Genomic DNA, 24127 nt, shown 5'->3' with positions numbered 1-24127 from the left:
GGAAAAATCCTAGGTTAAGGCGTTTAGACAAGTACAGGTTATTCAATCACTTTTAGAGTTAAATTTAGGGGCGCCTGGGTGGCTCAGTCGGTTAAGCGTCCAACTTTGGCTCAGGTCATGATCTCACAGTCCGTGAGTTCAAGCCCCGTGTCAGGCTCTGTGCTGGCAGCTCAGAGCCTAGAGCCTGCTTCAGATTCTGTGCCTCCCTCTCTCTTTGCCCCTCCCCTGCTCAAGCTCTGTCTCTCTCTGTCTCAAAAATAAATAAAAACATTAAAAAATATATTTTAAAACAAAGTTAAATTTAATTCATATAAACATCCGGGCAAAGGGTGAAATGAGAAGTACTGATAAGAAGACAACTAGAGTTTTTAAATAAATTAGCTGTGATGTTTAAGGATCAAGATACAGTACAAGAAAGAAAAAAATAATAACATTGATAGGACAGCTGCTTTGGAAAACAAAACAAAACAAAACAAAAAACAAAAAGAATCTCTGAAAGACCTGAGAAATCAATGTCTGCATTGAAAGCTATTAAGGATATACTAAGTCCACTGCTGTTCAGATCTAATGCACTTCCGATTTTAAATTGAAACCTGTTCTGTTCTATTATCCTAAAACCTTCAGGATATTCAAGGACCTTGTCAAGGACATTAACTTGGAAACAGAAACCCAAACCTTTAGTTGCTAAATGCTTGGTGAAATCTGGTATGCAAATATCTTTCCCCATCTGTGATTGGGAGTTTATTCTTCAGGCAATGGGGGAAAATCTTGAATGCCCCGAGAAGGAAAGTGACATGATCAAAGCAGCTTTACAGGAAAGTTAATTACAACATTGATATATGGAATAAATGAAGGAAAGAAGTGGAAAGACTGAGCCAAAAAAGTCATTAAAATCTAGTTACAATAAGTTAGGAAATAAAGATCTGTGGTGGCGGATGTACTTGGGCAAACAGAGGATATTGATCTCGCTACACTTGGATTTGAAAATCAGTAACAAGGGAGACCCTAGAGAAAATAAATGGTATTATTTTAATATAGCTTTAACAACCTCGAAAATTTTGCTTGGGAGTGTAAGGAAGGATAGACAACAGATTTTGGTTAGATTTTATATAAGTGTGCCAAGAAGATATCCGGATGGAAATATTCACAGGTCACTAGGCTTGGATTCTAAGGATGAACTAGAGATTCTTTATTTGGGAGTCATCTAAACGGTTCTTAGTTAGGGTTAATTTGGTCCCCCAAATGATATTTAGCAATGTCTGGAAGGATGGTGCTATTGGAATCTGGTGGGTAGAGGTCAGTGATGCTGTTAAAATATCTGCAATGCACAGAACAACCTCCTACAACAAAGGATTATGTGGCCCAAAAGTCAATAGAGCCAAGGTTAAGAACTCTGCTCATAAATGTCATAGTACATTAGGGATATCTTGTCCAATCAGTGCATATAGTATATTTATGTTTAATTTAAATTTAATTTATAGAAAATAAAAATAGTACCAAACATTTATCAGGTCTTACTCTATTTCACATTACATGGTTTGTCTTTTAAGAATTTTTTTTTTCAACGTTTATTTATTTTTGGGACAGAGAGAGACAGAGCATGAACGGGGGAGGGGCAGAGAGAGAGGGAGACACAGAATCGGAAACAGGCTCTAGGCTCTGAGCCATCAGCCCAGAGCCTGACGCGGGGCTCGAACTCATGGACCGCGAGATCGTGACCTGGCTGAAGTCGGACGCTTAACCGACTGCACCACCCAGGCGCCCCATGGTTTGTCTTTTAAATGCTATAAGACATATATCACCTTTATCCTCCTTCAACAGGTTAGGAAACAGATCCACTGAAAAGTTAAGATGCCTGCCAAAAGCCACATAGCTGGCAAATTTGGGGGCCCAGATTGCAATCAAAAAGTCCATTTTCAGAACCATGATTCTAACCACTAAGCTGGAGCATACAGTGATTATAGGTGCAGTATCCTCAAACACCATGGCAGACAAGAGAGAATTACAGGCAAAACATTACTCTCCCGTCATCCTTCTTACCAAACCAAACCACACCAAATCAAAAAAAGTAAAAGCACTCTCTCAAATATTAATAGCAATTCCTTTCTGCATCACCGAAGATTCCATTATCCCATTGAAACATTTCAGAGATTTTTATCCTGGAGGAGGTTTTCAATGGAGGAAAGAAACCTTGAGCTCTACCTGAAGCAGCAATTTTGACAATCTTAGCATTCTGACATATGGTGTATCCAGATGTATTATACCTAATTTGTGAGTAATAATAAAGTACAAAATTTTCCTAATGTAATTTTCACCCTGTAAATTAGAACTGAGTAAAAATTAGTACTATTATAATATATATCATATTTTCTTACTTTCCACTATGGTTTTTTTGAGTGCCAAAGAAAGATATACAATTAAAGCTAATGACATTGGGGCACTGGATGTTAACATATAAATGTCATTGTGATTCAGAACAGTAAAATGTATTTGTTGAAAATTACCAACTTAATATTTAGAATATAGTCAACCAAATAAGAATTTCTCAAATTAGACTTTTAAATCATCCTCTTTAAATATAAATTACACATTTATCAAACTAACATTTATCAAACTAGATATTTGGAGTTCTAGTATGATTTATTCTCCATTTGGTCAAGATGATAAAGGTGAAACACATTTCTTTGAAGTTTGGTGGTTTCCAAATTTTTGAAACAATGGACTTATTCCTCAAATGACTATGAAGAAATAAAAATATCCATAATAAGGAAAGGTGGAAAAGAAGAAGGAGAGAAGTTCTGCAGCCAGAATGGGGAAGCTGGGAAGGGAGGAAGTTGGGAGGCCACTTAGGACAACCTGGTGACAGGGGGTCCAAAGATCTAGATATTTAACAACATTAATCTACCCATCAGGCAGTATTTTAGGCAACTTTAGAGGCTCCATAGAACACAGTTTGAGGGGTGCCTGGGTGGCTCAGTTATTTACACATGCAACTCTTGATTTTGGCTCAGGTCATGATCTCACAGATTGTGAGTTCAAGCCCGGCATTGGGCTCTGCACTGAGGGTGTGGAGCCTGCCTGGGATTGTGTCTCCCTCTCTCTCTGACCCTCCCCATCTCAATCTATATTTCTCTCTCTCAAAACAAACAAACAAAAAAATAATAATAATAATAATAAAGAATATAGTTTGAAAGGGGTTATCCTGGGGCGCCTGGGTGGCGCAGTCGGTTAAGCGTCCGACTTCAGCCAGGTCACGATCTCGCGGTCCGTGAGTTCGAGCCCCGGGTCGGGCTCTGGGCTGATGGCTCAGAGCCTGGAGCCTGTTTCTGATTCTGTGTCTCCCTCTCTCTCTGCCCCTCCCCTGTTCATGCTCTGTCTCTCTCTGTCCCAAAAAAAATAAATAAACGTTAAAAAAAAAAAAAAAAAAAGAAAGGGGTTATCCAATATATTTTAGGGTAATTTATAATAAAATTATCATAACTATCTTAAAATCTTTTAACTATATTAAAGTTGCAGGTCTAACTGGTATATTAATTACATTCTGCTTTAAAATGTGATATTACATAATATGCATATACTTATCATTAAATGCTACATTTTATTTTATGTGTTAAACTTGCATTTTTTAATTTTTAAGTGGTGGACAGTATCCTGAGGCACTTAATTCCTATCTCTGCCTGTGGTTTATATTTATCTCTTGACCATTTCTGTCAGAACTGCAAATTTATTTTCTACCATAAAAAACTAAAGTAAATTACATTTAATAAGCTTTTAAATATAGTTCTCTGACACAACACTTAATTTAAGATCGATGATTTTACTCTTTTACACTGTGCTTTGGGAATATTTTTGAGCAATGATGAATTTCTTTTGATTGTTCTCTTATTTTCTGGTAAACAGTACTGTAATAAATTTTGATCCTGCCTTTGGTCTCGATATTTAGTAGCTCTGTATTTGTTTTCTTTGATAGCAACACGCATTAATATTTATAACCATTTTCCTTTGCAGCATCTCCCAGATGGCTCTGCGCCCAGTGCACATGTTGAATTTTATCTTTTACCATATCCCAGTGAAGTTCGTAGGAGGAAAACAAAATCTGTTCCAAAATGTACCGACCCCACTTATAATGAAATTGTAAGTATGATTCATCTCTTGTCCGGTCGCTTTGTATTTTTCTTACCATTTTTCAGCTTAACAACCAAATATGGAAAATGTGCAGTAATTGGAAGCGTTATTCCATAAAGGGAAGACATTTCACAAAATAGCCACTGTGTGCTGATCACTGGTCTCGATGCTATGGGAACTGGAAAATACAGATTCTGCTTTCAAAGCATTTATGAACCAATTTTCAAATTTTGGCTATCCTCCAGCAAGAGCCCACGATGGCGTTTGTTTTGCCTAACATTAAACCTGACTTCATCTTATTTTCTCTAACCTTATTTTCCCTTACCTGGTTTTCTTTACCTAATAACTTTATCATAGTATATCCTGTGTATAACAATAAACTTCATAAAATCTCCTTTGAAAAAATGAAAAATAAACAAGTACAAACCACCAATAAAATTAATTTATATTATATATAGCTCTCTAATTCACGTGTATTTCACAATTTGAATATCCAAACCCTTAACTTCTTTCTGAGGCAAACCCCACATTTATTCTCCTGACTCCATCCCTTCTCATCTCCTCTGTACCTTGCTCGGATGTTAATTTGTTTGCCTTTCTTAAGGCTACTTCATCCACTGGTTAGGTCAGAAATTTTAAAAAAACAAAACAAACTCCTGAACTCAGCCTTTCTAAAGCACCCATATTTTCTTTCCCTCCCTATTGCCTCCAAACTTTTGCAAAAGTAACTCACATTTCCTGCTCTCACTTCATCACTTCCTTTTCATTCTTTAATCCTTTGCAGTGTGGATTTTGAACTTAAAGATGCTGCTTTATTAAGAGTGACATCAGTAGACTCCTAATTGCTCAATGAGCCTAATGAACCCTTAGGCTCTACTCTCCTGAACATTTCTACAGCCACGCTGCCAACTGCACCCTCTTTTTGACACCCCCCTTTTGCTTGAGTCTTACCTCTTCTGAACTCCCTCCATCTTCTCTAACCACTCATTTAATTTTGTTCTTTGCCATTCTTCCTCTGAAAAATATTCTTGTTTGCTGTTCCATGATCTACCCTCATTTCCTCTTGATAGATACAGTCTCAAAATTATCTTATATACCTAAAAATTTTCATTTAACACCTCTCTGTAAGTTGCATCTGCATCTATTCCTCAAGCCTTGGCTTCTGCCTTAAATTTTTGACCTTCTGTACTTCTGCCTGATTACTAAAGAGCTCCATTTGAATGTCTCCTAGGCACTTTTAAACCAGAGTTCCCTCCTCTGTTTCCCATCTAAAAAGATATCTTCTAATGACACTTCCCTCTCTCTCACTCACTTTTCCAACTAATCCCCAAGTTTTGTCATTTTAAAAGTTTTCTATATGTACAGCCACCTGCCTCTTAAACCCATCACCTTCTGTCTGCCCCATCACTGCTTCGTTGTTTGAGGTCCCTGTGACTTTGGCTACTATAGAATAGCCTCCTATCTGCCTCTTGTGTTTTTCAATCAAATCATTCACATTTCTACCTAAGGTGTCTTTCAAAAGCCAGTCATATTTATTTTTTCTTCTATTTAAATTTCTTTTGAAAGTTCCTCATTGCCTCATGGATAATGTATCATCCCTATATACTTTTAAAAAGATTGTTTGGGGTACCTGGGTGGCTCAGTTGGTTGGGCATCTGACTCTTGGTTCCCCTCAGGTCATGATCTTACAGTTTGTGGGTTCAATCCCCACATCGAGCTCAGTACTGATGGTGCAGAGCCTGTTTGAATTCAAATAACCTTTTGCTACTCTCTCCCAATGGTAACATTTTGCATGACTAGAGTACAGTATCACAACCAGGAAACTGACATTGATTACAATTCACTGACCTTATTGACATTTTGCCAGTTTTACATGTGTTCTTATGCATTTTGTTGTATTTAGTTCTATGCATTTTTATTTTCATTCCAATTGGTTCTATGCATTTTTATCACATGTATAAATTTGTGTGACCATCACCCCATCAAGGTCCAGAACAGTTCCATCACAAAGACCCTTGGTGCTACTCTATTATAGCCACAGACACATCCCTCACTCTAATGCCCACTCCCCCATCACTGTCTACTAGTAATCTCACCATCTTTATAATTTTGTTATTTCAAATGTTATATACATGGAATCATGCAGTTTGTAACACTTTGAGACTAACATTTTTCTCTCACCATAATGCCCTAGCAATCTATCCAAGTAGCTGCATGTCTCAATAGTTTTTTTTCTCTTCACCACTGAGTAGTAGTCATGGTATGGAAGTATAACATTTTCCTTAACTGTTCACCCATTAAAGGACATCTGGGTTATTTTTGGCTTGGGCTATTGCAAACAAAGCTGTTGTGAACATTGACGGATAGGTTTCTGTGCAAACATAAGTTGTAATTTCTCATAGATAACCGCTCAAGATGTAATTACTGGAATATATGGTAATGGCATATTAGGTTTAAAAAAAAAAAAGAAAGAACTTGCCATACTCTTTTTCTATACCATTTTATACTCCTACCAGTAATGCATCCAGTTTTCTCTGCATCTATGCCAGCTATTTTTTAATTTTAGTCCTTTTGATAGGTATTGAGTGTGCCTCATTGTGGTTTTAATTTGCACTTACCTAATAACTAATGATGCTGAACTTCTTGTCATGTGCCTATTTACCATCCTCTTTAGTGATAGGTTTCTGCATGTCTTTGCTCATTTGCTAATTGAGTAGTTTGTATTTTTGCTGCTGAGTTTTGAGAGTTCTTTATATATTATGGATAGTAGTCCTTTGTCAAATAAGTGGCTTGCAAATATTTTCTACCTGTCTTCCATGACTACTTTTCATCCTCTTCTCAGGGTCTTTCAAATTAAAAGTTTTAATTTTGATTTTGTACAAGTTATCAATTTTTCCTTTTTTGGGTGCATATATGGTGGCAAATCTAAGAACTCTTCACCTAGCACTAGTCCTAAATATTTTCTCTTTTAGTTTTCCTGTTTTCTAGTTTTACATTTTATATTTAAGCCCATTATTTATTGTGAGTTAATTTTTGAATGAAGTATGGGGTTTAGGTTGGAGTTCATTTTGTTGTTGTTGTTGTTGTTGTTTTAACCTATGAATGCCAATTACTCAAGCATCATTTATTGAAAAAGCAATCCACCAAATGTCTTTGTAACTTTGTCAAAAATAAGTCAGGGGGCTCCTGGATGGCTCAGTCGGTTAAGCATTTGATTTCAGCTCAGGTCATGATTTCTCACAGTTCATGTGTTTGAGCCTCACGCTCAGCCAGTTAAGCATCCAACTTCAACTAAGATCATGACCTCATGGTTTGTGGGTTCAAGCCCTGTGTCGGGCTCCTCTGACAGTGCAGCACCTGCTTAGGATTCTCTTTCTCTCCTTCTCTCTCTGCCCCTCCCTGACTTGTGCTTTCTCTCTCTCTCAAAATTAATGAATAAACTTAAAAAAAATAGGTCAGGAATATATGTGTGCTCATTACCTTTTATTTCTTCACACCTAATCCTATTGTCAGGTCACATAAGACAGCTTGTCATTCCCTGAACAATCCTTAGGACCTCTGTGATGGAGCTGGTTCCCTTCACCCTTTCTGCTCTTCTCTGTCAACTTTGAAGCTTACCTCAAATGTGGATTCTGGGAACTACTCCCTCCTAGACTCTTATGCCACACTTGCCATCTTTTACTTAGTTCTACATGCTTTTTTTCTTCTAGTATATTGTAAATTTCTTGAGGGCAAAGGAAATACCTTTTTGTTTTTTGGGTTTTTTTAGTATCTTTAAAATTTAGCTGTTTCTAAAAAGATTTATGGAATTTAATATTTGGGGTAGTTTTATAAGTGATGCTTTATATGGATGTGTAAAAATGCGTATATATTTATACATATAATTTAGTAAGGAAAGATCTTCTGAAATTGTATTATTTATCATGATATCAGCAGCTAGAGATATACTCTCCCAATAGTAGATCATTTGTTTCCATATGTTTTCAGTACAAGACCCCCTACATCAATATCAAGAAATTTCTCTAGACTTAATGCTATACTTCAGCATTTGTAAGCCAAGGAGGGACATAAGGACAAAAAGCCACTGACATTTCAGGAGTTTAAATTAACTTGTGTTTTATTTATTTCAAGCAATATTTTAAAGCAATATTTTTAAATAGTAAATACACATGCATGGAGATTATTTTATATTGCTTATTATTTCCATATGTTTTCTGATGGTTTGCAATAATTCTGGGTCCTCCCACATTCGTGGCCCATTGATTAGAAATCACTGCAATGCTTTTTTCGTCAGCCAGTACTTGTAGCTTGGACACACTGTTTATAAATTTAAAACACTTTTAAAATTGTTTGGAAACTTTTAAAATTATTTCAACAATAGTCCATAGTCCATGCCTAGTACACTCTGATTTCTACATAACTCAAATAAGCAGAAATGTTAATTAATATGTGGATAAGTGACTATTTTAATAGTAATGATCACCCTATAAACAAGTTTGGTGGGGAAGCTGGTTGAATTTAGAAAGCGATGAGAATAAAAAGAAGACAACATTTTAATTTTTCTCCCATTTTGTTCTGTGTCTTATATCAATACAAGAATAGTTATAAGAAATGCCAAAAAAAGTACACTGGTTTCAACTCTGGTTTTACTTTCTCTTGCCCTCTACTATGCTGCTGGAGGCCTCATCTCTGTGCCAAACCCCTCAAATATTTCTGGGCACCCTCAGCAACAATTTACATATGTTTTCTCGGAAGCCCAGAAAATTATCACATGGCATCCACCTCGTTTTTAACTTGTCCCCTGCTTTGCTTCCCAAATACTGCTACATCAACCACTCAGTATGGCTGGGATTTCTTAAACTGCCAAAGCCACGCAATGTTCTGAGAAGTGGGAGAGAATGACCTCACTCCCCTTTTTATATAAATCTCTTAAAGGAATACAAAGTGCATATTACATTGCATCACCAATGTCTTACAAAGGTTTTCATGAAAATAATTATTTCCATTTTTATTCATAGTTCTCTCTTTCCCCCTAATACCCAGACTGAGAAAGGCTGGGTCAGGGACACTGCCAAGGGTCCCTTTTATATCCACCCTTTAGATACTAAACTTTCTTTGATACAGGGCCAAACTTGTCTATTTGACACTTCCCAGAGTGATTCCCAACAGACTTTGCCAGCAGTCTCCCTGAAAATCCCTATCATGTATAGATCCCTGTTGTAGACATGACTGGACTGGAGGTGGGTGGGGCTGGCAGTAAGCATGCTCACAAAACTGCCCTTCAGCCTTTAAGACACAGAGCTGGGATCCTGGCGCTAATGCCCTTGATCTTTTTCACTCTGTTACCTTTGGCATGTGGTTAAAAACCATCATTTTTTGCAATGATTCATTAGAAAAACAGATCATATTTTAGGGCATAATTATATTGTTATAGCCAATGCATATTGTACGTTGTATTCCTTTCTTAAGTACTATTCTGTTATAAAGTATAAAGGGGAAATTAGAACAGAACAGGAACATTCTACATGTTTCACAGATCTTAAAATATCTTGCGGAATGTGAATGATTATCTAGCATAGCATAAGTGTATGGTACACTCAGTAAGTCATAGCTATGGTTATCTGTAACATCCTCTCGCTTGATATTCATAACATGATGAAAACTCGATTTGTAAATGAAGACATTGAGACCTTGATGTCAAACATTTCGACCAGGGTCCAGCTACTAGTTTTCAAGTCCAAAACTGCCAGATTCCTAAACTCATGCCGACCCCACTAAGTTATGCCGTTGGTCCCTTCCTCCCACACCCGCAGAGTTTTCCTGTTCTCACTTATTTTGAACTCTCCTTTTCATTATCCTGCCTCCTTGCTCCCCTTACCACCAGTACTAGACACATTTTGGTTTCCATGTTCTTGTTCTTCCACTGAAGTCACTCTAAATACGCTAAATACACTTCAGAATTATTTACTATGCCCTCAGGGCAAATAACATATGGTGAGTGCTTGTATACAAGTTAACAGATATTAATTACCCTAAACAAGGTTTTTTTCTGTTTGATGCGATAATTTAAAGCCTACAAATTCAGTATTTGTCAGAAGGCAATGAAGACCTGGCTCATGTCTATAAGTAAAAAGTATCATAAAGTTAAATGGAAAGAGCTGTGCATTTTGGTTCTGTTTACGTGAAGACAGAATATTCATATTAAATCATTTGGTGAAAAAGTCTCAAAGAATATAATCATCTGCATACTTCTCTAGCATTACCCACTAATTAGTCATTGCGCGGTAAGAATAGAGTGTTTATTTTTTTCTTTATTTTTTAAGTTTTTATTTAAACTCCACTTAGTTACCATACAGAGTAATATTAGTTTCTGGCGTATAATATTCAACACTTCTATATATACATCACCCAGTGCTCATCACAACAAATAAGAGTGCTTTTTTTTTAACAATGTTATGGATACAGTAAAGCAATTAAAATAGATCTATATTATCTATGATGTACAATGATTACATGTTTATAAAACTTGAGTTACTTTTAAGGAAATAACTTTTGCCTAATGAAGCACAGGGTGTAACCTCTAGAGTTCAAATGTTTGTATTTTAACCAGAAAAGCAATTAATTCTTAAAGTCATTTTTTGAGAATTTCAACTTGCCAAATACCAGGGAGGCTCAATTCTGTCTGGAACTGTTTTCTCCAGTTAACTAATGCAAAATAGCAAGAAACAGCTGTTCCTTTTTGTGTATTTGATGGATCTTTCTCAGCTATAATTTATTAGTGTTCAATAGGTACCAGGCTTTGTTGTAAGGCTTACATTCATTATCTCACTTATTCTCCCCACAGTACTAAAAGGCAAATATTATTATCACCATTATTATTATGCAAATGAAAAAACATATAGGTGACCATAAATGCATACAAATTATTATGTCATAGAAATTTGTATCTTTAGAGCTTATTTATATGATTCACAGAGTTCTTAAGCCAGACTTTTGCAAAGCCCTAATAGTTAGATTTATTCCATTTTTCTATTTCACATACAGTCAAACTTTAAGGGCCCCTTCATCTATTTTCTCTGTAAAATAAATGAGTTTATCTGCTGAAAGTATTGTGGAGAGGAAAATGGAAGATAGTTTAAACAGTTCAAAATAGCCACTGTGGAGAAAAAGAAAAGGAGCTTACTCTATAGTCCTGGAAAGATAAGAGTTCAGGAGGAGATGTGGCTCACAGAGTCTATGCTGGGCATCCCATTGCTGGTAATGAAGAATAATTAATGTAATAGCGTTTTGAGATTTTTAAGGCAGTGCTTAAACTCCTTTACTATCTCAGGGGAATTCAATAAGTGAAATGGAATAATCTGAATCAGCAGTCCTAAGAAACTGAAAAGATAATATTTTGTTTGGAATGAGAATAGGATTCTAGAAGAGGAGGTAGCCAGGAGCTGTCACATGAAGCAGGGTAGACTGGATTAACCTGTTATATCACATCTCATGTCCCTTGATTGAATTGTTTATTTGATAAGGAAATCATTGTTCAGAACAGCTAAAAGATGGCTCTTGAATGGAACTTCATCAATAACTTCATGGGTTCATAAATGGTAGACAAATGCAATGTGATGGACCAGAAACCATATCCATATACACTGAGGAGACCTCCCAACTGACTGAAAGGGTTTCCCCCTCAAGTTGTTTCCTCTGCTTCTTTTTTGTACATATAGAGAACACTTTATTTCTATCTTGTAGCTTGGCTATAAAAAGCAAGCAAGTTTGTAGTAGCATATGAAACTCCTTTTCTAAATGTGTTCTGAGGAGTTTCCCTGGCAACCATGTTGGGTTTATACACAGGTCTCCCCTCCCTTTATGATGGGTAACTAATTTCTTGATAGTACTACACTTCTGAAGTTTCTTTACTACTGTAGGCACCCAGTGGTAATGCCCATGATTTACTTCCTGGAAATTATAACACACAGTTGAACAGATCCCTTTTTAGAAACTAGTTATATGACTAGCTAGTGAAAAAGAGCAAGACACAAAACTGTACATACAGCATAATTACAGCTCAGTTCTTAAAAAGTAATTATATATAGAAAACAAAATAAACATCAAAATATTAACTGTAATTATCTCCCAATGGTAGAAATATAGATTTTCCTTTTTTTGTTTCATCCATATTTTATTTAATAAGCATGTGTTTTCATAATTAAAAATTAAACAATTTTAAATAAATTAAAGTTAGCATAGAATTAATTCTTCCCATGTAGAAGGAAATATTGTTGTACTGCACTAAATTAACACAAGGAAATCATGGAGATTGGCCTGCTCTCCTCATTAGTCTTCAACAAAGAAAGATAATGTTCAAGGTCCCATGTGGCACAATAAATTCAAGGACAGTTAAAAGGTGATGTATTTAAATTTCCTCCTAGAGAATAATTTACAGTCATATTAAATTTGGGATGGACAATTATTAATGGAATCAGAATAAACTCTAAGCTTCTTAGAGAAATATTCTGTCATTAAACTCCATTATGTTAAGAGAACCTTTAGCTTTCCAGGATTACAGTTAGAAATGAAAGATCCTACATTAACATATCTATTGCAAGCTAAATGATATTAACGGCTAAATATTTTTATTAAAAGCAATATTTTTTAAAAAGTGCATTTAAGCATATCTGATTTATATTTTCATTATTCCCTTTTCAGGTGGTGTATGATGAAGTCACAGAGCTCCAAGGACATGTTTTAATGCTTATTGTGAAAAGCAAAAGCATATTTGTGGGAGCAATTAACATCCAACTTTATACTGTCCCACTCAATGAAGAAAAATGGTATCCACTAGGAAACTGTATAATTTGACCATTTCTATCAATGAATGCATTATTCAGTAACTACCTATATCTTTTTCCACTTCTGGGCCTCTTTGTCACTAGAGCAGGACGTTTTTGTTGTCAAAGGTAGCATAGTGTATCAAGGACACACAAAAGAAAGACATCAGAATTAGTCTGTTAGAGTTATATATTCTCTACTTGTGTTTCATTGTTTTCTTAGAATCTTTTCTCCTTAACAAAGTGCCAATTTATTGTGTAAAATAAAAGAACACCTAATTTTAATATATCTTTTAAATCAAACACATGCTCACATTTTTTAACTGTGTGCCTACTGTTAAAAGCAACACTCTGACTGTAGTTTCCAAGAAATACGGCCATAAATCTCACCAATTAATTTAAGATCTAAGTATATCTGTAACAGATTTTTAACTTTGAAGTAAATATACATACCTGCATACTGACTTATAATCCTATTTATCGAATTATTTATGGAATTAGTAAGCTCCAGCAGAATGATGTATTATTTTCTATCAGAAAAACAAAGGACAAATACCTGAAATTCTTAAATCCAATTTTTGGAAGAAACTTCTTTGCAGTTTCTTGCCTTTTTCTATGCCAATCAATTAATCATCATTGGATTTCACCCAACCAGAGGCATGATCACATTTTTAAATTTCATTATCCCTTAACTCCACGATGTCAAACTCTGAAACTCTCCCCTCTGATCAAAACCTCTTCTCTTTGCACATCAAGAATTTCTCTTACTTCTGAAGCTACTTGTGTACTCATCATGACTTGAGTAGACAATCCTACGGATTTCTACCTACAAAGTAGGTACAACTCAAAGCACTATGCTACATTCTTTAAGAGAACAAAATAGGAGTTTTTTTTTATCCTTGCCATTTAAATTACTTAAAAAAGTTAAATTCTTGCTTTTTTTTTCAATGCTTCACTGTGAACGAATAAAAAAGTAATTTAAGCTCTTAGATATGGTCATCTACATAACCATGTAAACACATAAAGGACTGTAAAATTTATTCATTGAAAACATTTGAGTGCCAGCCTACAGCAGGCAGAAAGTCAATGCAGATGACCGCACTGAAAGGAAAAGTGACTCTGACACAACAGCAGGGCATAGGCAACACATGTAGGATACTCTCCTGAAGTGCCAGGTTCTGGTGAACAGGGACTGCACTGCAGGGAACTCCAGGATTTCTTCAATGTAAAGTCACTTTCAAGAGCAGAAAACATAGTTGACCTTCTTAACACAGAGAAACAGACACAGAAAGGCAGGCAAAATGAGAAGACAAAGAAATTTATCGCAAATAAAAGAATAGGACTAGGCTATAGCCAGAGATCTAAGCAAAATAGCTATAAGTAACACGCCTGATAGAGAATTTAAAGCAATTATAATGAGGATACTTACTGGACTTGAGAAAAAAGTGGAAGACATGAGTGAGACCCTTAACACAGAGATAAGAAATAACATGGTAGAGATAAAGTGCTCAATAAACAAAATGAAACATGCTTGATGGAATGAACAGGACCTAGTGACCTAGAAGATAGAATAATGGAAAGTAATCAAGCTAAACAAAAGACAGAAAAGATTATGCAAAATAAGAATAGGCTTAGGGAACTCAGTGACACCACCAATGTAAAAACATTCAAATTATAGAAATCCCAGAAGAAGACAGAGAGAGGGGAGCAGAAATTTATTTGAATAAATGATAGCTGAAAACTTTCTTAATCTAGGGAAGGAAACAGATATCCATATCCAGGAGGCACAGAGAACTCTCAAAATCAACAAAAGCAGACCCACATCAAGACACATTTGTAATTAAAGTGGCAAAAAATAGTGATAAACAAAATTTTTAAAGCAACAAGACAAAGGAAGACAGTAACTTACAAGGGAAAATCCAAAAAGCTAGCAGGAGATTTTTTTCAAAAGAAACTTTGTAAACTAGAAAGGAGTGGCATGATATATTCAAAGAGCTGAAGGGGAAAAATCTGCGGCCAAAAATATTTTCTCCAACAAGGTTACTATTCAGAATAGAAGAAGAGATAGTTTCCTAGACAAACAAAATCTAAAGAAGCTCGTGACCACTAAACCAGCCCTACAAGGAATATTAAAGGAGACTCTGAGTAGGAGACCAACAGTGACAGTATCAAGGTAGGAAACACAAAAGCAGTAAAAATGAATATTTCTGTAAAAATTCAGTCATGAAACTCACAAAACAAAAGGATATAAAATATAACAACATATGCCTAAAGCATGGGGAGAAAAGGAGTAAAGAATGGGTTCAAACTTAAACAACCATCTACTTAATATAGACAGCTATGTACAGAAGAGGCTATATACAAACCTAATGGCAACCATATATCAAAAACTACTAATAAATGTGTAAGAATAAACAGAAATAAATCCAAATATAAAATTAAAGAAAATAATCAAACCATAAAGAGAGGAAGACAAGAAAAGATCAGAGAAAATCTTCAGAAACGACCATAAAACAAATAATAAAATGACAAAACTATATATCTATCAATAATTACTTTGAATGTAAATGAACTAAACACTCCAATAAAAAGACATAGGGTGACAAAATGGATAAAAAAAAACAAGATCCACCTATATGTTGCCTATAAGAAATCATTTTAGATATAAAGACACCTGTGGATTGAAAGTGAGGGGATGGATATACATCTATCATGCAAATGGAGATCAAAATAAAGCCAGAGTAGCAATACTTATATAAGACAAAATAGACTTTAAAATAAAGACTGTAACAAGAGACAAAGAAGGACAGTATATAATGATAAAGGGGACAATTTAACAAGAAGATATAATAATTGTAAATATATGTGCAACCAATTGAGGAGCATCCAAATATATAAAATAATTAATAACAAACATAAAGGAACTAATACATAATAATAGAATAATAGGAGAGGACTTTAACACCTAACATCAACAGACAGATCATCTAAATAGAAATACAACAAGGAAACAATGGCTTTGAATGACACACTGGAATATAAGGATTTAACAGATATATGCAGAACATTCCATCCTCAAACAGCAGAACATACATTCAAGTGCACGTGTAATAGTCTCCAAAATAGATCACATAAAAATATAAAATAAGCTTCAACAAATTCAAGAAGATTGAAATCATACCATGCATCTTTTCTGACAACAATGCTATGAAACTAGAAGTCAACTACACGAAAAAAATCTGAAAAACCACAAATATGTGGAGATTAAATACTACTAAACAATAAATGGGTCAACCAGGAAATTTAAAAAAGAAATAAAAAACTATATGGAAACAAATGAAAATTAAAACACAATGATCAAAAACCTTTGGGACGCAGCAAAAGTGGTACTAAGAGAGAAGTTTATAGCAATGCAGGCCTACCTCAAGAAGCAAAAAAAATCTCAAATAAACAACCTAACCTTACACCTAAAAGAACTACAAAAATAACAACAAACAAAACCTAAAATCAGAAGAAAAAAATAATAAAGATTAGAGCAGAAATAAAGGATTTAGAAGCAAAAAAAAAAAAAAAAAAAATAGGTCAATGAAACCAGCTGCTGCTTCTTTGAAAAAAAATCAATAAAACTGATAAACTTATGAAAGTTGAGAAAGGACTCAAATAAATGAAATCACAAATGAGAGAGAAATAACTACCAACACCACAGAAATACAAACAACTATAAGAGAATATTATGAAAAACATTATGCCAACAAATTTGTCAACCTAGAAGAAATGAATAAATTCCTAGAAACATATACACTACCCAAATTGAAACAGGAAGAAATAGAGAATTTGAACAGATTGATAACCAGCAAAGTAATTAAACCAGTAATCAAAAAAACTCCCAATAAACAAAAGTTCAGGATTAGATGGCTTCAAGGGGAATTCTACCAAATGTTTAAAGAAGAGTTAATACCTATTCTTCTCAAACTGTTACAAAAAATATAAATGGAAGGAACACTTTCAAATTCATTCTATGAGGCCAGCATTACCCTGATTCCAAAACCAGATAAAGATGCCACTAAAAAAGAGAACTACAAATATAGAATCTAAAGAATCTAAAAAAACTGTAGAGCAGATCAATGAAACCAAGAGTTGGTTTTTTGAAAAAATAAACAAAATTGACAAACCTCTAGCCAGGCTTCTCAAAAAGAAAAGGGAGATGACCCAAATAGATAAAATCATGAATGAAAATGGAATGATTACAACCAATCCCTCAGAGATACAAACAATTATCAGGGAATACTATGAAAAATTATATGCCAACAAATTGGACAACCTGGAAGAAATGGACAAATTCCTGAACACCCACACTCTTCCAAAACTCAATCAGGAGGAAATAGAAAGCTTGAACAGACCCATAACCAGCGAAGAAATTGAATCGGTTATCAAAAATCTCCCAACAAATAAGAGTCCAGGACCAGATGGCTTCCCAGGGGAGTTCTACCAGACGTTTAAAGCAGAGATAATACCTATCCTTCTCAAGCTATTCCAAGAAATAGAAAGGGAAGGAAAACTTCCAGACTCATTCTATGAAGCCAGTATTACTTTGATTCCTAAACCAGACAGAGACCCAGTAAAAAAAGAGAACTACAGGCCAATATCCCTGATGAATATGGATGCAAAAATTCTCAATAAGATACTAGCAAATCGAATTCAACGGCATATAAAAAGAATTATTCACCATGATCAAGTGGGATTCATTCCTGGGATGCAGAGCTGGTTCAACATTCGCAAATCAATCAACGTGATACATCACATTAACAAAAAAAAAGAGAAGAACCATATGATCCTGTCAATCGATGCAGAAAAGGCCTTTGACAAAATCCAGCACCCTTTCTTAATAAAAACTCTTGAGAAAGTCGGGATAGAAGGAACATACTTAAAGATCATAAAAGCCATTTATGAAAAGCCCACAGCTAACATCATCCTCAACGGGGAAAAACTGAGAGCTTTTTCCCTGAGATCAGGAACACGACAGGGATGCCCACTGTCACCGCTGTTGTTTAACATAGTGCTGGAAGTTCTAGCATCAGCAATCAGACAACAAAAGGAAATCAAAGGCGTCAAAATTGGCAAAGATGAAGTCAAGCTTTCGCTCTTTGCAGATGACATGATATTATACATGGAAAATCCGATAGACTCCACCAAAAGTCTGCTAGAACTGATACATGAATTCAGCAAAGTTGCAGGATACAAAATCAATGTACAGAAATCAGTTGCATTCTTATACACTAACAATGAAGCAACAGAAAGACAAATAAAGAAACTGATCCCATTCACAATTGCATCAAGAAGCATAAAATACCTAGGAATCAATCTAACCAAAGATGTAAAGGATCTGTATGCTGAAAACTATAGAAAGCTTATGAAGGTAATTGAAGAAGATTTAAAGAAATGGAAAGACATTCCCTGCTCATGGATTGGAAGAATAAATATTGTCAAAATGTCAATACTACCCAAAGCTATCTACACATTCAATGCAATCCCAATCAAAATTGCACCAGCATTCTTCTCGAAACTAGAACAAGCAATCCTAAAATTCATATGGAACCACAAAAGGCCCCGAATAGCCAAAGTAATTTTGAAGAAGAAGACCAAAGCAGGAGGCATCACAATCCCAGACTTTAGCCTCTACTACAAAGCTGTCATCATCAAGACAGCATGGTATTGGCACCAAAACAGACACATAGACCAATGGAATAGAATAGAAACCCCAGAACTAGACCCACAAACGTACGGCCAACTCATCTTTGACAAAGCAGGAAAGAACATCCAATGGAAAAAAGACAGTCTCTTTAACAAATGGTGCTGGGAGAACTGGACAGCAACATGCAGAAGGTTGAAACTAGACCACTTTCTCACACCATTCACAAAAATAAACTCAAAATGGATAAAGGACCTGAATGTGAGACAGGAAACCATCAAAACCTTAGAGGACAAAGCAGGAAAAGACCTCTCTGACCTCAGCCGTAGCAATCTCTTACTCGACACATCCCCAAAGGCAAGGGAATTAAAAGCAAAAGTGAATTCCTGGGACCTTATGAAGATAAAAAGCTTCTGCACAGCAAAGGAAACAACCAACAAAACTAAAAGGCAACCAACGGAATGGGAAAAGATATTTGCAAATGACATATCGGACAAAGGGCTAGTATCCAAAATCTATAAAGAGCTCACCAAACTCCACACCCGAAAAGCAAATAACCCAGTGAAGAAATGGGCAGAAAACATGAATAGACACTTCTCTAAAGAAGACATCCGGATGGCCAACAGGCACATGAAAAGATGTTCAGCGTCGCTCCTTATCAGGGAAATACAAATCAAAACCACACTCAGGTATCACCTCACGCCAGTCAGAGTGGCCAAAATGAACAAATCAGGAGACTATAGATGCTGGAGAGGATGTGGAGAAACGGGAACCCTCTTGCACTGTTGGTGGGAATGCAAATTGGTGCAGCCGCTCTGGAAAGCAGTGTGGAGGTTCCTCAGAAAATTAAAAATAGACCTACCCTATGACCCAGCAATAGCACTGCTAGGAATTTATCCAAGGGATACAGGAGTACTGATGCATAGGGGCACTTGTACCCCCATGTTCATAGCAGCACTCTCAACAATAGCCAAATTATGGAAAGAGCCTAAATGTCCATCAACTGATGAATGGATAAAGAAATTGTGGTTTATATACACAATGGAGTACTACGTGGCAATGAGAAAAAATGAAATATGGCCTTTTGTAGCAACGTGGATGGAACTGGAGAGTGTGATGCTAAGTGAAATAAGCCATACAGAGAAAGACAGATACCATATGGTTTCACTCTTATGTGGATCCTGAGAAACTTAAGAGAATCCCATGGGGGAGGGGAACAAAAAAAAAAAAAAAAAAAAAAAAGAGGTTAGAGTGGGAGAGAGCCAAAGCATAAGAGACTGTTGAGAACTGAGAACAAACTAAGGGTTGATGGGGGGTGGGAGGGAGGAGACGGTGGGTGATGGGTACTGAGGAGGGCACCTTTTGGGATGAGCACTGGGTGTTGTATGGAAACCAATTTGACAATAAATTTCATATATAAATAAAAAAAAAAGAGAACTACAGGCCAATATCCCTTATGAACATAGATGCAAAATCCTCAACAAAATACTAGCAAACTAAATCCAACAATACATTTTTAAAAATCACTTGGCATGATCAAGTGAGATTTATTCCTGGGTTGCAAGGGTGGTTTAATATTCACAAATCATTAACGTGATATATCACATCAATAAGAGAAAGTTTAAGAACCACATGATCATTTCAATAGATGCAGATAAAGCATTTGACAAAGTATAACATCACTCATAATAAAAATTCTCAATAAAGTAGGTTCAGAGGGAACATACCTCAACATAATAAAGGCCATTTATGAAAAACCCACAACTGACACCATCTTCAATGAGGAAAACCTGAGAGCTTTTCCTCTAAGGTCAGGAACAAGACAAGGATGCCCACTCTTACCACTTTTACTCAACACAGTACTGGAAGCCCTAGCCACAGTAATCAGACAACAAAAAGAAATACAAGACATTCAAATCAGTAATGAAGAAGTAAACCTTTCACTCTTTGCAGATGACATGATACTCTATATAAAAAACCCAAAGACTACACCAAAAAAACTTCTAGAAGTGGTAAATAAATTCAGTAAAGTTGCAGGATACAAAATCAATGTACGGAAATCTGATGCATTTCTACATGCCAATAATAAAGCAGCAGAAAGAGAAATCAAGGAATCAATCCCATTTACAATTGCACCAAAAACCATGAAATACCTAGGAATAAACCTGATAAAAGAGGTAAAAGACCTGTACTCTGAAAACTATAAAACACTGATAAAAGAAATGGAAGAAGACACAAAGAAATGGAAAGACATTCCATGCTCATGTACTAGAAGAACAAATATTGTTAAAATGTCTATAGTACCCAAAGCAATCTACATATTTAATACAACTGCTATCAAAAATACCACCAACATTCTTCACAGCGCTAGAAGAAACAATCCTAAAATTTGGATGGTACCACAAAAGACCTCAAACAGCCAAAGTAATCTTGAAAAGGAAAAACAAAGCTGAAGGCATCACAATTCCAGACTTCAAGTTATATTACAAAGCTGTAGTCACCAACACAATATGGTACTGGCAAAAAAGTAGAAACATGGATCAATAGAACAGAATAGCAAACCCAGAAATGAATGCACAACTATATGGTCAATTTATCTTCAGCAAAGCAGGAAAGAATATCTAATGGGAAAAGGACAGTCTCTTCAGCAAATAGTGTTGGAAAAACTGGACAGCAACATGCAAAAGAAAGAAACTGGACCACTTTAATACACCATACACAAAAATAAACTAAAAATGGATTGAAGACCTAAATGTGAGACCTGAAACCATAAAAATCCTAGAAAAAAACTCAGGCAGTAATCTCTTTGACATCAGTCGTGACAGCTTCTTACTAGATATGTCTCCTGAGGCAAGGGAGACAGAAGCAAGAACAAACTATTGGGATTATATCAAAATAAAAAGCTTCTGCACAGTGAAGGAAAGAATCAACAAAACTAAAAAGCAACCTACAGAATGGGGGAAGATATTTGCAAATGACATATCCAATAAAGGGTTACTATCCAAAATATATAAAAAAACTTATAAAACTCAACACCCAAAAAAAACAAATAATCCAATTAAAAATTGGGCAAAAGTCATGAATTTCTCTAAAGAAAACATACAGACAGGCAACAGACACATGGAAAGATGTTCATCACTTATCATCAGGGAAATACAAATCAAAACTGCAATGAGATATCACCTCATACCTGTCAGAATAGCTAAAGTCAACAGCATAAAAACAACAGGTGTTTTTGGAGAAAAAGGAGCACTCATTCACTGTTGGTGGGAATGCAATCTGGTGTAGTCACTGTGGAAAACAGTATTTTTTTTGTGGAGATTCCTCAAAAAGTTAAAAATAGAACTACCCTAAGATCCAGCAATTGACTCCTGGGTATTTACCGAAAGAATACAAAAACACTAATCCAAAGGGATACAGCACCTCTAGATTTACAGCAGCATTATTTACAATAGCCAAGATATGGAAGCAGCCAAAGTGCTCACCAACTGGTGATTGGATAAAGGAGATGTAACACATATATAATGGAATCATACATGTGTTATGTATGTAATATACATAATATACACATGCGTATGTATATATATACATGTGTATGTATATTATTCAGCCATAAAAAAGAATGAAATCTTGCCATTTACAATGACATGGATGGAATTGGAGAGTATAATGCTAAGCTAAATTAAGTCAGTCAGTGAAAGACAAAATTCTACATGATTTCACTCATAATGTGGAATTTAAGAAAACAAACAGGAAAAAGGGTGGAAAAAGAGAGAGAGACAGACAAATAAAGAAACAGACTCAATTATAGAGAAGAAAATGGTTACCAGAGAGGAGAGGATTGGGAATGGGTTAAATAGGTGATGGGGATTAAGTAGAACCCTGTCATGATGAGCATTGCGTGATTTATGGAAGTGTTGAATCACTGTACTGTACACCTGAAACAAATATAATACTGTATATTAATAACTGGAATTAAAATAAAAACTAAAAGAAGAAAATATTTGAGTGCCTGGTATGGGTTGATGTGATCCCATTCAAAATTTCACTCATATGTGGAATTTGATAAACACAACAGATGAACAGGGGAAGGGAAGGAAAAATAAGATAAAAACAGGGATGGAGGCAAACCATAAGAGACTCTTAAATACAGAGAACTGAGGGTTGCTGGAGGAGAGGTGGGTGGGGGGATGGGTTAAATGGGTGATGGGAATTAAGGAGGGCACTTTTCAGGATGAGAACTGGATGTCATATGTAAGAGATGAATCACTGGGTTCTACTCCTGAAGCCAAGACTATACTGTATGTTAACTAACGTGAATTTAAAAAATAAATAAATGGAATTTTTTAAAAAACAAAACAAAACAATAAAATATATGATCATCCAAGTCAAGTAAGCCATCAGTACTGCTGGGCAATTACTCCATATGTTCCAGGTCCCTTCACTCTCTGTTTCTGCTAGACAATGCTTATAAGCTCTTCTTTCTGCTGAAACCCTAGCACCTTCTACCCTAAATGCTCTCTTCAAGTTGATGTTTCCTACTTCACTTAGAAATAGGAATCAGTGAGGGGCGCCTGGGTGGCTCAGTCAGTTGAGAGTCCAACTCTTGGTTTCGACTCTGGTCACGATCTCAAGGTTCAGTGGTTTAAGCTCCAAACAGTGCAGCGCCTGCTTGGGATTCTATCTCTCTTCCTCTCTCTTTGTCCCTCTCTCTCTCTCTCTCTCTCTCTCTCTCTCTCTCTGTCAAAATAAATAAATATACTTTTAAAAAAAGATATTGGAATCGGTCAAAAGACCTCTGCAGATTCCACCACAGCATCTACCCACCTAGCAGATCCTATATTTCACCTTCTGACCTATTACCATAGGAGAACTATCCACACTCCTTCACAAAATCAACCTCTCAACTTGTACATTTGATCCCAACCCCTCTTATGTACTCACAAACATTACTGGAATTCCCTTCTGTTCAAAAGCTTCATTTCTTTATTTGCTACTGGGGATAATTCTCTTCAGCCTAAAATCATGATGTCACATGGTTACATGATGTTACAACCATAATAAAAAACTTAACAGGATCCTCCTTCCTCTTTTAAATATTTACCTATTGCCCTGTTCCTCTTTGTAGCAAAACTCTTCAGAACAGTTGTCCCTACTCCGTGTCCAGTTTCTCTGCTTGCATTCTTTTCTCAGATTCTTTCCAAGGAGCTATTTGCCCCTAACCCTTCACCATAACTACTTTGGTCAAGATCTCTACTGACTCATACAGCTAAATTCAAAGGTCAATTTTCAGCTCCAATCTGACCTAACCTATCAGCAGTATTTGACACAATCAGTAACTCCATCTTCCTCAGTACTCATTCTTTACTTGGCTTCCAGGACACCCAACACCCTCTTGTGCTTTCCTTCTGTAACATTGGTGACTCCTCAGTTTTCTGTGCAGGACCATCATCTCCATAAGCTCCCATGTTGGAGTGTCCCGGGGCTCACT

At 35.8% G+C, this 24127-nt stretch overlaps 1 protein-coding gene across 1 annotated transcript in view; it reads left to right on the top strand.

Moving 5' to 3' along the window:
- The window catches only part of PIK3C2G (phosphatidylinositol-4-phosphate 3-kinase catalytic subunit type 2 gamma), a 539869-nt gene extending 525933 nt beyond the window's left edge, over positions 1-13936 (top strand). Inside the window, exons 32-33 of the mRNA XM_086713962.1 lie at positions 4009-4134; positions 12826-13936. Of these exons, the coding sequence (XP_086570088.1) occupies positions 4009-4134; positions 12826-12978 (279 nt within the window). The 3' untranslated portion in view covers positions 12979-13936. The remainder of the gene's footprint in view (positions 1-4008; positions 4135-12825) is intronic.
- Positions 13937-24127: the final 10191 nt, after the last annotated feature.

This window comes from Puma concolor, chromosome B4 (genome assembly GCF_028749965.1).
Source record: "Puma concolor isolate L17-30 chromosome B4, mPumCon1.1.hap2, whole genome shotgun sequence".
NCBI lineage: Eukaryota > Metazoa > Chordata > Mammalia > Carnivora > Felidae > Puma > Puma concolor.
This window is presented reverse-complemented; position numbering and strand designations above follow the sequence as displayed.